The 14041-nt window shown below is 43.4% G+C and overlaps 1 protein-coding gene across 1 annotated transcript; it reads left to right on the forward strand.

Annotated features, from left to right (window-relative positions):
- Positions 1-6204: 6204 nt before the first annotated feature.
- Positions 6205-13667, forward strand: LOC106565496 (protein QNR-71). Its single transcript, XM_014132714.2, has 12 exons — positions 6205-6336; positions 9619-9714; positions 9815-9961; positions 10097-10243; positions 10499-10660; positions 10814-11119; positions 11261-12022; positions 12130-12309; positions 12404-12506; positions 12625-12830; positions 12961-13051; positions 13287-13667. Exons 1-12 carry the CDS (start codon positions 6279-6281, stop codon positions 13447-13449), a joined length of 2421 nt encoding a protein of 806 aa, XP_013988189.2. The 5' UTR covers positions 6205-6278; the 3' UTR covers positions 13450-13667.
- Positions 13668-14041: the final 374 nt, after the last annotated feature.

Raw genomic sequence — 14041 nt, forward strand, 5'->3', positions numbered from 1 at the left:
ACTTTTTTATTGACCGAGTCACTTGTGCTCCTGCTCTAGTTTTTGCTTGTAAGCAGGAATCAGGAGGTTAGAATTATGGTCAGATTTGCCAAATGGAGGGCGAGGGAGAGCTTTGTACGGGTCTCTGTGTGTGGAGTAAAGGTGGTCTAGAGTTAGTTTTTTTTCTCCCTCTGGTTGCACATTAAACATCCTGATTTGAAATTTGGTGAAACAGATTTTAGTTTCCCTGCATTAAAGTCCCCGGGCCACTAGGGGCGCCGCTTCAGAATGAGCATTTTCCTGTTTGCTTATGGCGGAATACCGCTCATTGAGTGCGGTCTTAGTGCCAGCATCGGTCTGTGGTAGTATATAGACAGCTAAGAAAAATACAGATGAAAACTCTCTAGGTAAGTAGTGTGGTCTACAGCTTATCATGAGATACTCTACCTCAGGCGATTAAAACCTAGAGACTTCCTTAGATATCGTGCACCAGCTGTTGTTTATGTGTATGCAAAGTCCGCACCCCTTGTTTTACCAGATGCTACTGTTCAATCCTGCCGATACAGCTGGCTGGTTATACGCTGTATTTTGATAATGTCATCGTTCAGCCACGACTCCGTGAAGCATAAGATATTACAGTTTTTAATGCCCCGTTGGTAGTTTAATCTTCCTCGTCGGTCATCGATTTTATTTTCGAATGATTGCACATTAGCTAGTAGAACAGAAGGCAGGTGGGGTTTATTCGATCGCCTACGAATTCTCAGAAGGCAGCCCGACCTTCGTCCTCTTTTTTTTTTTTTTTTTCACACATATGACAGGGATTTGGGCGTGTTCCCGGGAAAGGAGTATGTCCTTCACGTCGGACTCGTTAAAGGGAAAAAAAGCTTCTGCCAGTTCATTGTGAGTAATCGCTGTTCTGATGTCCAGAAGTTATTTTCGGTCATAAGAGACGGTAGCAGCAACATTATGTACAAAATAAGTTTAAAAATAAGTTGCAAAAACCGAACATAAAACACAATCGGTTAGGAGCACGTAATACGTCAGCCGTCTTCTCCGGCGCCGTTTTGAATCACATATGTGGTATGTATGGACAAAGGTCTCTCAACACAATATTTTCCAGACTAGTACCTAAAACAATATTGACCAATAACACTTTGCCGTGGGCGTGGTCTGGCGCATAAATGGATATTCGTATTGTAACAAAATTTGGTTCACATGTTGTAAACAGTGTCAAGACTAAACATATGCAAGAACATTCATATGGACCTCACGGTGGCGCTATAACGGGCATATGTTTATCTCTTTGATCTGTTTGATTCAGTGATGAAATTTGGCACACATGCTCAGGGATATGAGTCTAGCTAACCCACATGATATCTGACACCACAGGCCCACTTTCTATGAAATTTGGGTGAATAATGCGTCTTGACATAGAGATCTGCCATTTGCAAAATTACACTGATTGGCCCAAGGGGGACGCTGTAGTAGTCAACTGTACGTAGTCAGCTGTTTGTTCACTCGCACCTGCCCAAAATTGGTAATAACCCATCAGCAACCGCCCGACTATATGTGATAAAGTGAAAATCTGAGGCCTGCAACCAACCCTAACCCGCAAATATAGAAAATGCACTGCAGGCTCAAGTCAGAGGGCAGAATGATTTTCTTTGACGGGGTACAGGATTTCTTTTGCCAGATTTTTAGATATGTTTCTGCTTACAATTTCCAACATTTTCGTAAGCTATTTTTTATTCAACTTGTCTAGTTAGATATATGCAGCTTCTCTTCTATCATTAAATGTTGGCATAACATTTTCTGTATTCTCTGCTTCTTTCGCAGAGCAAAGACGTTTAAGGACAAAAAAGTACCAAAAAAATAAAATAATGAAATGAAATGTATGAAATGTATGCATTCACTACTGTAAGTCGCTCTGGATAAGAGCGTCTGCTAAATGACTAAAATGTAAATGTAAATGTAAATAACATTTCTCCAGAATAATGTTGCAGGAATGCTAATCTTATCTGTTCCTAACTTCAGAAACGATTTCAGAACAATACAAATTATGTAAACATTATTAAAGTGACCAGTGATCAATATACATGTATATAGGGCAGCAGTCTCTAAGGTCCAGGGTAGAATACCGGGTGGTAGCCGGCTAGTGACAGTGTCTAAAGTGCAAGGCAGGGTACCGGGCAGATGCCAGCTAGTGATGACTGTTCAACAGTCGGAAGGCTTGGAGATAGATGCTTTTTAATTCTCTCTGTCCCAGCTTTGATACTACCTGTACTGTCTTTGCCTGCTAGATTGTAGCAGGGTGAACAGGCTGTGGCTCGGGTGGCTTTGGTCCTTGATGATATTCTTGACCTTCCTGTGACACTGGGTGCTGTAGATGTCCTGGAGGGCAGGCAGTGTGCACCCGGTAATGCGTTAGGCTGACCACACCACCCTCTGGAGAGCCCTGCGGTTGCGGACGGTGCAGTTGCTGTACCAGGTGGTGATACAGTCCGACAGAATGCTCTTGATGTTGCATCTGTAGGTTTTTGTGAGGGTGTTAGGGGCCAAGCCAAATGTATTCAGCCTCCTGAGCTTGAACATGCTGTTGAACATGCTGAGGTTGAACATTCTGTAACATGCTGTTACCCCTTCTTCACCACGGTGTCTGTGTGGAGGGACCATTTCAGGTCCTCAGTGATGTGCACGCCGAGGAATTTGAAGCTTTTGACCCTCTACACTGTTGCCCATCGATGTGTATGGGGGCGTGCTCTCTCTGCTCTCTCTTGTAGTCCACGATCAGCTCCTTTGTTTTGTTGAGGGAGAGGTTCATCAGGGATCTCACCTCCTCACTGTAGGCTGTCTCAGCGTTGTTGGTAATCAGGCCTGCCACTGTTGTCATCAGCAAACTTGATATTGAGTTGGAGACGTGCATAGCCATGCAGTCATGGATGTACGGGAGAGGGCTGAGAACACACCCCTGTGGGGCCCCCGTGTTGAGAATTAGTGTGGCAGAGGTGTTGTTGCTTACCTTCACCACCTGGGGTTGGCCCGTCAGGAAGTCAAGGACCCAGTTGCACAGGGAGGGGTTCAGACCCAGGACCCTGAGCTTAGTGATGAGCTTGGAGGGCACTATGGTGTTGAAGGCTGAGCTGTAGTCAATGAACAGGATTCTCACATAGGTATTCATCTTGTCCAGGTGGGATAGGGCAGTTTGCAGTGCAATGGCAATTGCGTTGTCCGTGGATCTGTTGCAACAGTATGCAAATTGTAGTGTGTCAGGTAAGGTGTAGGTGATATTGCCCTTAACTAGCCTCTCAACACTTCTTGATGACAGAAGTGAGTGCTAGCGGGTGATGGGCATTTAGTTCAGTTAGCTTCACTTTCTTGGGTACAGGAACAATGGTGGATATCTTGATGCAAGTGGGGACAACAGACTGGGATAGGGAAAGATTGAATATGTCCATAAACACTCCAGCCAGCTGGTCTGCACATGCTCTTAGGATGTGGCTTGGGATGCCGTCTGGCCCGGCAGCATTGCAAGCCAGATGGTTAACACACTTGAATGTCTTACTCGCTTTGGCCACAGAGATTGGGAGCATACTGTCCTCGTGAGCGGTGATGGGCTAGCTCGTCGTCTCTGTGTTTTCCTCAAAGCCGGCGAAGAAGGTGTTTTGCTTGTCCGAGAGTGAGGCATCGGTGTCCGTGACATGGCTGGCTTTCCTTTTATAATCCGTGATTTTCTGGAGTCCCTGCCACAAATGTGTCTTGTGTCTGAGCCGTTGAATTGCGACTCCACTTTGTCCCTGTACTGTTGTTTTGCCTCTTTGATTGGCTTACCGAGGTCATAACTGATCTGTTTGTATACGTACATGTTCCCAGTCACCTTGGTGTGATTAAATGTGGTAGTTTTCGCATTCAGTTTTGTGTGAATGATGCCATCCATCCACAGTTTTTTGTTTGGGTGAGTTCTAATCGTCACAGTAGGAACAACATCCTCTATGCACTTCTTTACAAAACCAGTTAGTGTGTACGTCAATACTATTCCAGAGGCGACCAAGAACATTTCCCAGTCCCCGTGATCAAAACAATCCTAAAGCACACATTCCGATTGGTCAGAACAACATTGAACAGTCTTTACCATGGTTGATTCCTGTTTAAGTTTCTGCCTATAGGAGCAGGATGGAGGCGTGATCTGATTTGCCAAAAGGGGGCCGGGAGAGGGCCTTGTAGCCATACCGGAATGGAGAGTAACAATGGTCAAGCGTGTTCTCTCCACGTGTAGCTCCACGTGTAGCACATGTGTTGGTAGAATTTAGAGAGCGTTTTCCTCAGATTTCCTTTTTTAAATTCCCCAGCAACAATAAATGCGGCCTCAGGATATGCGGTTTCCAGTTTGTGCAAAGTCCAGTGTAGTTCATTTAGAGCCGTCACAGTGTCGGCTTGACGGCAATGTACATGGCAGTGACAATAACCAAAGACAATTATCTCAGGAGGTAATGCTGTCTGCATTTGATGGTGAGGTATTCCAGATCGGGAGAGAAAAAGGACTTGAGTTCCTGTACGTTACTACATTCACACCATGAGTTGTTAATCATGAGACATACCCCTCAACCTTTGTTTTTCCCGGAGAGTTCTTTCTGTGCGCACGATGTATGGAGAACCCCGCTGGCTGTATGGACGGGGACAATATATCTGCAGAGAATCATGATTTTCTTAAACAGAGTTTGTTACAGTCCCTTTTGTCTACTTTAAAATAATCGGAATTGGTGGATGGTTTGCTTGCTGCCCGAGCCTGATTAGAACCTCACCTCTCCGCATACAAGGCATAAAGCTTATGTTACAAGTATTAAAAAGCATTACAAAGCATACTTCTAGGCATATACAGTACCAGTCAAAAGTTTGGACACACCTACTCATTCAAGGGTTTCTCTTTATTTTTACTATTTTCTACGTTGTAAAATAATACTGAAGACATCAAAACTGAAATAACACATATGGAATCATGTAGCAACCAAAAAAGTGTTAAACAAATCAAAATATATTTGAGATTTTTCAAAGTAGTCACCCTTTTCCTTGACAGCTTTGCACACTCTGTTCACCCAGCTGCCATCTAGCAGATGGAGACCATACAGATGTATCAAAGCCGGGACCGAGAAACTGTTTTACCCACTTTATATGTATATACTCTATTCTAGCCATGGCTCATCCTCATGGATTATGTATGTATTGTATTGCTAGATGTTACTGCACTGTTGGAGCTAGAAACATAAGCATGTTGCTGCACCTGCGATAACATCTGGTAGGTTAAGAGCGTTGGGACAGTAATCAAAAGATCACTGGTTCGAATCCCCAAGCCTAATGGGTGAAAAATCTGTGGACGTGCCCTTGAGCAAGGCACTTAACCCAAATTGCTCCTGTAAGTTGTTCTGGATAAGAGCGTCTGCTAAATGACCAAAATGTAAAATCGGCAAATCTATGTAGACGACCAATAAACTTTGATTTATTGAGTTTTTCTACCACAACCACTAAGCCATTAATTCCATAAGGTTCCCACTGTCTTATGAAGATGGGAAAAGTATCACTCTGTACTTGTTGGAGACAATTGTATGTCCGAAATCGGATCATTTCCTAAATTCTTCAAAAGAAATGAAAGAGCTTTATGCCTCATCTTTCTTTCAAGCACCAGTGCAAAGATAGCATTTTTTTTTAAAAATACATTCTGACATGTTCAGTTCACTTGCTATATTGTATGTACTTCGCCACCATGGCCTTTTTTGCCTTTACTTCCCTTATCTCACCTCATTTGCTCACATTGTATATAGACGTATTTTTCTACTGTATTATTGACTGTATGTTTGTTTTACTCCATGTGTAACACTGTGTTGTTGTATGTGTCAAACTGCTTTGCTTTATTTTGGCCAGGTCGCAATTGTAAATGAGAACTTGTTCTCAACTTGCCTACCTGGTTAAATAAAGGTGAAATAAAATACATGTAGAAATATTTTTGGGGGATTGATGGTAACACTACATTAAGGTTAATCCTTTTTAGCTACTGTAATTATCCAATAAAACATTTGAAAACATAATAGCATTGCTAACAAAGTCTCTTCACACAGTTGATGATAGTGGGAGGGGCTGGTTTGTAGCCTCCCTATGATCAGAGGTGAGAGGCAAGTTTATGGTAATTAAGGGTCCAAGACTCTTTTATAGGGAATCAGAATCCTACCACAAGTCTCTCTGGGTGTGTTGTTGGGTTCTTAAGACTAGGATAAGGAACTGGGCAGAGAAAGGACACACAACCACGCACAATGAGGACTTTACTAGCAGTACTGGTGTTGGCTATCTCATCAGCAGCTTTAGAAGCAAGTGAGTATATATGGATTACTTTCTAAATTACTCCATCCCCTCTTTCTTGAGTTATGTGCAGTGTTGGACAGGAGATGGGGCTGAGGTAGAATGAATTGAAATAATCTCACTGAGTATTGCTAAGTTTTATTTTACCTTTATTTAGCTAGGCAAGTCAGTTAAGAACAAATTCTTATTTTCAATGACAGCCTAGGAACAGTGGGTTAACTGCCTTGGGGATTCAAACTTGCAACCTTTCGGTTACTAGTCCAAAGCTCTAACCACTAGGCTACGCTGCCTCCCCATGTATTCACTGAGCAATGTCATTTGTGCAAACATTCCCTTCTAGTAGTGAAATGTTTGTTCTATATTTCCCCAAAATATAAACTAATTGCATTTGACTAATCAATACATATGATATAACTTGTCTGAGGATCTGTCAATCATCATATTATTAATGAGAAACAATAACAATTCATTATATGGTTGTTTACACGCTAATGGTACTTGGACAAGCTCAACAAACATAAATAATAGTGAGTAAGTGATCTCCCTCATATCTTGAACGTAGTTTTTTCTCTGGTTTCCTTTATTCTGAGGGTCTTTATAGAAACAGCTCTAATGCCTGAACTTTGTATTTTGTATTGCCATTGAAATGGATTAATAATAATCTATGCATTACTGCCTCCTCAATATACTGCATATATACTCAAAAAATATCTGCATATAGTAAAACGTTTCAATACTTGATGAATATACAGGACCACCAGTGTCTGAAATTACAACATTTTCAAAGAGTGTAGTATACCGGTATAATCTTGTAAATAACAAAATTTTGAGCAGTTCAACTTTAAACTGTGGAGAATTTAATTAAGAAGATCCTGAGTCAATTCACATTAATTTTTAAGCTTCGACATGAGCTCATCATGCTATTCATTTTGGAAGTACATTTAGGGATTAATCAAATGTGAAATTCTGTAGACCGAAAAAAATGTTTTTGCCGTGCCTTGTCTACATTAATCTCACATTAGCAAGAATTCCGCCACTCTGTAATATACAGTAGGATAGCATGTCTATTAACTACTGACAGGGTGGGCCACAGATTACATGCTTGTAATCAAGAATAGCGCAATCACATGCCAAGTTGGTCTCCAAACCCTAAAACTCTTCTGTGCATCCTGTAGTTTCAATAGTAAGGTGAACATTTTCTCAGCTCTCAACAATAGAACAGAATAACTATATTTTTTCCCTGAGGAAACATTAGTACTAAAGTTGGTGTTTCACTATCAATCATGAGGTTCAAAGTGTTATCTACCAATGTGTTGCATTTAATGGATATCCAAACCAAACCACAAGCTGTAATTCACTTGGTAGGAGATATCGATCTTTTCATTAGCAATCAGTTTGAAGTGTGACTATGTGATTAATGACTGCACATGATAATGATATTATGGCTTGTCATTATGAGTGAGTTATTTTAGAAGATGCATTCCTGGGATTGTTGAAGCTGAATATGATAGTACTGTATATGCCAAGGGGAATACAAGGGGCTCATAATAACAGAAGATAATGTAGTTGTTGCGGTTTCCTAAATCCTGAACTTGCACCTTATGATACATAATCACGATTTCAGTCATATAACACACACTAGCGTGCGCACACACTCGTATGTGTGACATGCACACACAAATACACACACAGCGGTAGCAGAGTGAGCCCGCCCTGATGTCTGAACTCCACAGAGGGTCTCCTCCTTCCAGCATTTGGGATTACGGCTGCCTGTGCTCAATTGACAGTCACATGAAAGGGATTGACGGGGATTGCAGGGGCCGTGTGACTCGCCTGGAACCTCCACCTTGCTCTTTATTTCTGCTATTTTCTACATTGTAGAATAATAGTGAAGACATCAAAACTATGAAATGGCACATATTAAATCATGTAGTAACCAAAAAAGTGTTAAACAAATCAAAATATATTTGAGATTCTTCAAAGTAGCCATGATGACAACTTTTCACACTTGGCATTCTCTCAACCAGCTTCATGAGGTAGTGCCTTAACAGGTGTGTCTTGATTAATTTGTGGAATTTCTTTCCTTATTGCATTTGAGCCAATCAGTTGTGTTGTGACAAGGTAGGGGTGGTATACAGAAGATAGCCCTATTTGGTAAAAGACCAAGTCCATATTATGGCAAGAACAGCTCAAATAAGCAAAGAGAAAGACTTTAAGACACGTTTCTTCAAGTGCAGTCACAAAAACCATCAAGTGCTATGATGAAACTGGCTCTCATGAGGACCGCCACAGGAAAGGAAGACCCAGAGTTACCTCTGCTGCAGAGGATAAGTTCATTAGAGTTACCAGCCTCAGAAATCGGCAATTAACTACACCTCAGATTGCAGCCAAAATAAATGCTTCACAGAGTTCAAGTAACAGACACATCTCAACATCAACTGTTCAGAGGAGACTGCATGAATCAGGCCTTCATGGTCGAATTGCTGCAAAGAAACCACTACTAAAGAAAACCAATAATAAGAAGAGATGTGCTTGGGCCAAGAAACACGAGCAATGGACCTTAAACCGGTGGAAATCTGTCCTTTTTGAGTCCAGATTTGAGATTTTTGGTTCCAACTGCCGTGTCTTTGTGAGACGCAGAGTAGGTGAATGGATGATCTCCACATGTGTAGTTCCCACCGTGAAGCATGGAGGAGGAGGTGTGACGGTGTGGGGATGCTTTGCTGGTGACGCTGTCTGTGGACAATGACCCAAAACACACCTGCAGGCTGTGCAAGGGATATTTTACCAAGGCGAGTGATGGAGTGCTGCATCAGATGACCTGGCATCCACAACCACTCGACCTCAACCCAATTGAGATGGTTTGGGATGAGTTGGACCTCAGAGTGAAGGAAAAGCAGCCAACAAGTGCTCAGCAAATGTGGGAACTCCTTCAAGACTGTTGGAAAAGCATTTCTCATGAAGCTGGTTGAGAGAATGCCAAGAGTGTGCAAAGCTGTCATCAAGGCAAAGGGTGGCTACTTTGAAGAATATCTATTATCAAATATATTTTTATTTGATTAACACTTTTTTGGTTACTACATGATTCCATGTGTGTTATTTCATAGTTTTCATGTCTTCACTATTAATCTACAATGTAGAAAATAGTCAAAATAAAGAAAAACCCTTGAATGAGTACGTGTGTCCAAACTTTTGACTGGTACTGTATGTCAAAGTGTGATCAACAAAAACATTGTTTCAATTAGGAGAACGAAAGAAAAAGTACCCTAAAACTTCAACCCTTTCTTTTTTCAGAGCGTAAAACACATTTCACACGCTACCGCTCATGGAACTCACAAATGTATCCCGTGTGGAAAGATGGGGACTCCCGATACAGAGACTGTTGGACTGGTGGGTTCTCACTTTACTGCACATTTTTTTATAGACCAATCAACTTCTATTGAAACATTTACCTCTTTCTATTGATGCATTTATCACTGTCTGTCACCAGGTGGCGAAGTTACATTTGATGTGAAAAACGATGCACCCACCCTAACTGGCTCAAAGACAACCTTTAACATCGACCTTCGCCTCCCATCAAACCAGACAGCACGTCCTGATGGACAGGTGGTGTGGGTGCGTAACTGCACTGTCAATGGTGAGCTCTCCTTTCAAATTCAACCGCTATACCATCGACCCCACAGTTTTTTTTGTTTGTCGTATAGGCCTACAGTCTTTTTCTAGTGTTCCTAACCTTTTATGTTACACTGGGTGTGATCCTCTTCTCCTACAGGAACACAGTACCGTCAGGGCCAGGCTGTGTACCCCGACCAGGTCTCTGATCCTTCAGGAGAGTACAGTGGTGTCTTCCCTGATGGCACCCCCTTCACTGGGACAGCAGACAGGAAACCCCACTACGTGTTTGTGTGGAAGACATGGGGTAAAAACAAGCTCTTTCATTTACAGACATTGATGTGAGAAAGTGCTAACACAATAACTCAATGCTTTCTGGTATTGACAAAGCTGTGCGCAGTGTGCGCTGTGAAATCATTCCTTTGACAAGAGGGTTGAAAGGAGTAGTAAAGCGGCTGCTGTTCCTCTGAGCTTTGTCAACTGTAGGTTTGATCATCAGGCCATTCAGTTAAGTTGTATAACCGTTGCTGTGTTTTCTAACTACTGCTGCTTTGTATCCCAGGACGTTACTGGCAGGTGGCAGGTGGGCCCTCCTCTTCTCTCACCATCGGCACAGACAATGTGCCCCTAGGCTCTTACAACATGGAGGTAGTCATCTACCACTGCCGTGGCAAGGACAAGTTCATCCCTCTGGGCTACGCCTCCACAACCTTCTCCATCACAGGTGGGCAGCTGTTCAAGAGGAGACACTTGCCAAATTTAAATGCACAAAGTATTATTTTAAACAGCAAATCAATTAACCCTAATTTGACTTTGAATTTAGTCTCACAATCTTTCACAACATTAACTTGACATGTTTTGCCTTGTGCCTCCCCAGACCAGATCCCCTTCACGGTGTCGCTAACCCAAATTAACGATGTGAACCAGGCTGACCAGAGCTTCATCCAGAACCAGGCCATTGTCTTCAGCATCAGCCTCCACGACCCCAGCCAGTACCTCAGCACCTCAGACGTCACCTTTAACTGGGACTTTGGTGACAACAGCGGCACCCTTATCTCCAGGGAGCGCCAGGTCACACACATGTACCTCACCGCTGGCACCTACAGGCCTCAGGTGGTCCTGTTGGCAAGCATCCCCAACGGCTGTGACACACCTGCAGACCCCACCACTGCTAACCCCACTGGTGAGAGACATTATTTTCTATTTTACAGCGCATCCATTTATCAGATCCAATATTTCCTTTACCAAAGTCAATTCATATTCTGTGCATATGACATACGTAACAGTTGTAAGTAAAATGTGTTGTTTTTGTGTTTTCAACCAGTGTTAGCCGGAGCCCCTGCCATGGTTGTGGTGGTCTCTACCCCAGGGGCAGCTCCAGCTGACATCGCCCTGGATCTACTCGCCTCTGACGTTGCCCCTGCAGAGGATGCAGATGCAGTTGGAGCCGATGAGACAGATGCAGCCGAAACCACTGCCGAAGGCACAGCCTCAGAGGGAGTCGAGGTGGTTGCCTCAGTGGCCCCTGCGGCAGAGGATGCCACCGTTGTCCCAGCAGCAGAAGATCCAGCTGTTGTCCCGGCAACAGAGGACAATGCCGCTGTCCCTGCAGTAGAAGCCGATGCCACAGCAGAAGACATGGCTGCTCCAGCCGTTGAGGACCCCGCCGCTGTCCTGGCTGTGGAGGGAGCCGCAACTGTCCCCGTCGCTCCAGCAACTGAAGTGGTAGAGGCTACGGCCGCAGATGTGCCCGTCATCGACGCTGCTGCTTCAGTAGCTCCAGTTGGAGAGGAGGCCATAGTGGGCCTGGTGGCCACAGTCCTCCCAGAGATCCCAGTCGTAGCCACCGTTGCCGCCACGGCGGAGGAGGCCTTGGTTGCCGATACTGGAGTGGAGGTTGCGGCTGCTACAGAGGTGGCCCAGGCTGAGATGGTGGCCCCTGCTGCTAACGTCATTGTTCCTGCCGAGACAGAGGCTGCCGCTGTGGTGGAGGTGGTGCCAGCTGAACGTGCTCTTGAGTCCGAGGCAGCGCTAGAGGCAGAGGTCGTAGAGACTGTGAATGAGGTTGCAGCTGACGACACTGCCGGTGATCACTTACTTAGTTACTTACTCATTCTATATATAAACAAAAACACTTAGTCAATAATGTCTTTTCATAATATTAATAACTTACTGTGTCTTTGTTTTCTTCAGTGCCAGCAGCAGTGACTGCTCCAGTGGAGAGTGAGGTAGCAGCAGAGGCTGAGATAGAGTCAGGCACAGAGACACAGGTGGTTCTTGTTGTGGCTAAAAGGCAGGTTCCGGAACTTACAGCAACTGACAACTGTATGATCTACCGCTACGGCTCCTTCTCGACCTCAGTGGATGTCGTCCGTAAGTCCACATATGTCCAGATACTGTTGACGTGTTTTCAATACAGTCGCAGCTGAGATGTAAAATGCAGGTGACGGTTGATCTCATTTCTCAGAGGGTATTGAGAGTGTGGAGATCACCCAGGTGGCCAACGTGGTGTCTCTGGCCACTGAGGTGGTGCAGAATGCTGTGGACCTGACCATCACCTGCCAGGGGAGGTGAGTAGCCAGCCAGCAGTGGAGACACGACCCAAGGGACCGTGCACATTCTATTGAAATTAGCATTTTGAACATTGCCATCCCCTGCACTTCATATCTCCACCTTCTCTTTACTTAGCCTGCCCAATGAAGTGTGTACCATTATCTCGGACGCAGACTGCATCACGCCTGTGGAGACCGTTTGTAACAACGTGACACCCTCCCCAGATTGTCAGATGATACTTCGCCAGTTTTTCAACGAATCTGGAGTGTTCTGCATCAATGTGTCCCTGACAAATGATGTTAGTCTGGCTGTGGCAAGTGCTAAAGTCAGTGTGACAGTGGGTGAGTGAAATTTAATGAACAACCGTACATAAAGCTTTATGAATTTCAAAAAACGGTTTTATATTACATTTCACTGATCTGCGGAGTGTACTGTACCATACCTTCCTCATACTGTGTGTTGTGGTTGCAGGCTCCAACTCCTCCACAGCAGGCACTGTGGCCGCGGTTCTGGGTGTCATGGTCCTTGTCTGTGTCGTTGGTGCCATTGCTTTTACCTACAAGTGAGTGAAAGACAGTTCTAACCACCGTAAACGTTGCATGATGCAATGAAAGTCACACACTTCCTGGTTTCTCCAAATTGATACTTGATTTTTGATCCACAAAAATGATTGACCCATAGTGGTCCTATAAAAAAAAGATCCCATGCTATTATTATGTGCAGTCTTTTATATAAATCACATCTTATTTTTTTTAAACTCTACAATGAATGTCAGCTAACTTGTGTTTTCCAACCAGGCGGTTTAAGCAGTATCGCCCACTGAGGGAGGACTCCACAGGTGGCAGCATGGGCAGCTCTGGAATCACGTCTGTGCCGATGCTGGTGTGGAATCTTCTGAGCCGACAGACACCAGGAGAAAGAAGCCCACTGCTTCAGAACTCTCAGAACCATCTGCACTGATACAGCACACACCCATGCATGTAAATATCCCTGAGACACACACATCCACTCAGCATGCATGTGTACCCATAAAGACACATACTGTACACTTACAGACTCAGACACTCAGCCACCCTAATGCGGAGGCAAACTGCAACAAGAACAAGCAATATAAAGCAGTTGTATTCTGTATTGTTACACTGAAAGCAAATTTAATAAAAACCATCATGTATTGCTAATGTTTTTCAACATAGAACAAAAAAGAAACCCCCAAAGGCAAAATTAACGTTTGTTTCTGGCATTGCATTACTTGTGACAAAATATTATATTTATTTTGACCCACATACTTTTTTATTTAAGAAAAAGAAAAACGGATTAAAGTTGTCAAAATTTTTATAATTTATGCTGTACTTTTTGTGTACTTGTTACGCACTCTTCTTTAGAATGTAATCATAAGTCTTTTAAGCTTCCAACATATTAATTTGCTTTGCTAACTGGTCTAATTTGAATTGCCAATAACATCGCAGCACTTTTGTTTTTATAACATATTTAGTGTCACCTCAAAAGGAAGTATTTAAATTTCAGTGGCGTAAGAATTTTCAGCTATACCTCA

Source organism: Salmo salar, chromosome ssa12 (genome assembly GCF_905237065.1).
Source record: "Salmo salar chromosome ssa12, Ssal_v3.1, whole genome shotgun sequence".
NCBI lineage: Eukaryota > Metazoa > Chordata > Actinopteri > Salmoniformes > Salmonidae > Salmo > Salmo salar.